This window comes from Cupressus sempervirens, chromosome 10 (genome assembly GCF_028749045.1).
Source record: "Cupressus sempervirens isolate cs-2001-9-10 chromosome 10, ASM2874904v1, whole genome shotgun sequence".
In the NCBI taxonomy this organism is placed as follows: domain Eukaryota; kingdom Viridiplantae; phylum Streptophyta; class Pinopsida; order Cupressales; family Cupressaceae; genus Cupressus; species Cupressus sempervirens.
This window is the reverse complement of record NC_143127.1, coordinates 658968531-658971970: the sequence shown is the minus strand read 5'-3', so window position 1 is coordinate 658971970 and position 3440 is coordinate 658968531. Positions and strand designations below refer to the sequence as shown.

Genomic DNA, 3440 nt, shown 5'->3' with positions numbered 1-3440 from the left:
GTCTTATTTCTTAAATGACTGTTCTTTCCAACTTCCAAGGCTAACTATAAATGCATCACTTGGCTTCTAAAGCTATTTTTCTTTTGAGCTTTTCTTGTTTTATAACACCTTTTTCTAATCCCAGTCACCCCACCAAAAATTATGATTTATAGTCATAAATAATAGATTACTATTATCTACAATCCACTAGTGTGAGCGAGAGGCGCATGACAGATACAGTAGGGAACTTCGACACATATAGGTCCCCGATGAAGATTTTTTCACTCATTTATTTGATGCTTTGGGAGTTTTACAATTTTCAGTGAGCTTTCAACTTCCATGAACATCTTTCTTCAACGCTTCAGTCTTGGAATGCAGTTGCTCATATTACCACTCCCACAATTGCCCTTCTCAATCACGGCAGCCATCTCTACATTTGACCCTCTGCAAACAAAAGATTCATGTTATGTATAATATACCAGTTGGGTTCCTTTTAAAGCTGATCCAACTTTCAACATAATGAAGAACTATTCACTTGAAAGAGTTTGTTATGGGATACAGCATACCTCTGTGCATCAAAGGAAGCCGACCTAGCGAGAACAGGATCTGCCGCTTCACCATGAGTTTTTATTTCCACAATGCTGCCACTGAAATACTCCTTTTCTGCTCTCTGTGTATTGATGATGTGTAGATCCTCAAGCATACTATCCAATTCCTCTCCAAGAGTTCGATCGACAACCTTATTACAACACTGACTTTTGTTCTTCGAATTAGCAGATAAATGCCGTTTCTTGGCCTCTGCAAATCGAGCAGCTTTGAGAGACGTAATGCTTAGAATGTTATCACTTTCCACCGCTTTGAGAGACCCACAAGAGATGAAGTGCAACAAACTAAATATGCTCGAGGATTGACTGATATTTGCCTCCTCTGCTCTCACTGTCTTTTTGCTCTGTTTGCTCTGACTTGCCTCATCTTGTGCTCTTGTTGAGCAAGTGAACGTTGATGATTGAAGAGACTCCGTCGAATTCTCTGCACCTTCGCTTTCTTTTGACAATGCTTCTTCTTCTTCTTCTTTGTCTTTTTTTCTGCAGTCACCATGAGCTGTGGAATCGATGAACTCGGGCTTATAACTCATTTTCTTTCTGTTGGCACTTATTACTGAGTTGGGTGATTTGTTTTCTGCTCTGATGTGATACTGAGTGGGCTCAGATCTCGTTTTGATGTCACCCATGTCTTGATCATTTCTGTTCATAACTCTGGTGCGTGATGCGCACACTTTATGAGCAACTTTGATATTGGGAGGTTGTAATTCATGGTGCCTCGGATTTTCTGCTTTAGATTCATTCTTTCTTTTTGGTGTCCCACTCTCAGATTTTGTACTAGACATTGTTCTGTCCTGAACATACAGACCCATTACTGCTCCTTGTGTTGTATTTGGTGCACTCATGTTGCTTATGGAATCTTGATTCTTTTCTGACGACATAGACACAATTGTCAATAAATCTACAGGAAAAGAGTTGATTTGCAGGTAAAAGGAAAAGTTTGTGTATTATATGTACCAGAGCAATCCTCGAAGAGCTCTGAAGCCTTGAGCACATATTCAGCTCCCTCGACTGGGAGTATGACGTCATTCTCAGACAGGTCGTTCCATACGTACCCGCTTTTATACCGCCTGCATTCACATGCAACAAGTATTTTGAAACAAGAGTCGAAATGCTAGCCTATATTCTTCAAAATAGAATTTATGTTTTCCCCTTTGAAATGTAATATTTAAAGAATACATCGTTTTCTCTTCTCAATTATGTTCTTTTTAAGAATTCTCTGTGTGCTTAGTGTATATAATTTGACAATATAGAAACAAAATTCAAAGATATTGTGTTTTCACAGTGGCAAATCTCCAAAAGGGAAAAAACAGAAAACAATAAGAATAATTGATCGAAGACCTTTTGCAAGACCAGGAGAACAACGATGGCATCTCCTTTCCTCTGAGAACTGCCAAACGACCCATTACATCTGCACATATGAAAATGTCGGAAATACTTCAGTTTGAATTGTTCACGAACTTTGTTCTTTCGACCATTAATTTTTATTCGGTAAGGGTTAATAATTCAGTCTAGATTGTTAAGCTTGACTTAACTCCTGCCATATCTCATAAAGAGAACTACACACAATTTTGGCTCGTGAATATCACACAATTTTGGCTCGTGAATATAAAAACTGGATTTCTTGGTTGCATTTTACCAAGTTGAATTTTTCCTTTAGTCTGTGATGTTTAAGAATGATTGTTCTAATTTGTCTAAAATCTCCATATAAAGAAATAAAATTTATTTTTGTTTCTAATTTCAAAACAGATCATTAATCTACTAGAAAAATCATTTGTATCTATTGCTCTAACATATTCATAATTCACATTATCTCAAATTCTCGTAAGAAAATTTAGTAGAAGTTCCAACAATGCACAATATAAAATCCTCCATGAAACGTCACTTATTTACCATAAACTCACTTAAAAATTGTACACGAAATCTTTATCCAAGAAATTAATAAACGCAAGCCTTTAGCATTACCTCTGAGGCGCAACTCCTGATTGAAAGGCAGCACAACTTCCATGAAATGGGGATGTTCAAGTTGGCCGCCTCTGCTCAAATAATAAACCAGCTGCACTTTCTTCATCGTCTTTTGCCTGGCCCTCATTTGCACCTTGGCTCGATCAGGGCTCAAATCTCTCATACTCTTCTTTCTCACATCCATATTCAACAGACCATCACAATCCTAGCCAATTGACAGAACAGCAAAAAAAAAAACCGAAGATATATATGAAAAACAAGGTCCCCAAAGCCTTCAATTACGGCGACAAGGACAAAGGCACGAAATGTATTCCAGAAAGTGAAAAGGGCTAAGGTAACAGTAAAACTGACATCACATGCTGAGCTTCTGTGTTCGCTACATTAAGTAAACATAACGCCCAGCGCATGGAAGGCCTGAAGAAACCTCTTGGTGGGTATTGTGTCCAAATTACAGCTCACGGGTAAACTAAGTATTACGGCGGACTTAAATGAAAACAACGTGATGCTCAGACAGTTCATCAGATGACCCTTGTGCAAATTGCAGAAAAAGCTTGTTATGGTAGTGAAAACCAGGCAGAAGACAATACAGCGGTTCCTTCCACATTCTTAATGTTAACACCAGTCATTTAATGGTTGAGAGAGACAGTACATCCACCGCTCACCTCGTGATACTCTAGTTTCCTTCAATTCCTGTGTACTGCAACCCAAGCACTGCAATGTACGAGCTCTGAAGGATTATTTCAACGGGCAGATACATTGTTTTGTTTACAGCCATTATCAATGCCATTACAGATCTATACTGTTATAAAGTAATGTCAGATTTACTAGTCTGCAAGGAACACGGACAACTCACTGCTTTTGGAGTCTAAAGACATAATCTTCCATGTTTCAAAT

General features: G+C 38.2%; 1 protein-coding gene across 1 annotated transcript; it reads right to left on the bottom strand.

Annotated features, from left to right (window-relative positions):
- Nucleotides 1-332: 332 nt before the first annotated feature.
- On the bottom strand, nt 333-2730 carry LOC149535554 (protein SOSEKI 3-like). Its single transcript, XM_089806494.1, has 5 exons — nt 2547-2730; nt 1923-1992; nt 1539-1651; nt 546-1452; nt 333-423 (listed from the first exon to the last, which is right to left on the bottom strand). Exons 1-5 carry the CDS (start codon nt 2728-2730, stop codon nt 333-335), a joined length of 1365 nt encoding a protein of 454 aa, XP_089662620.1.
- Nucleotides 2731-3440: the final 710 nt, after the last annotated feature.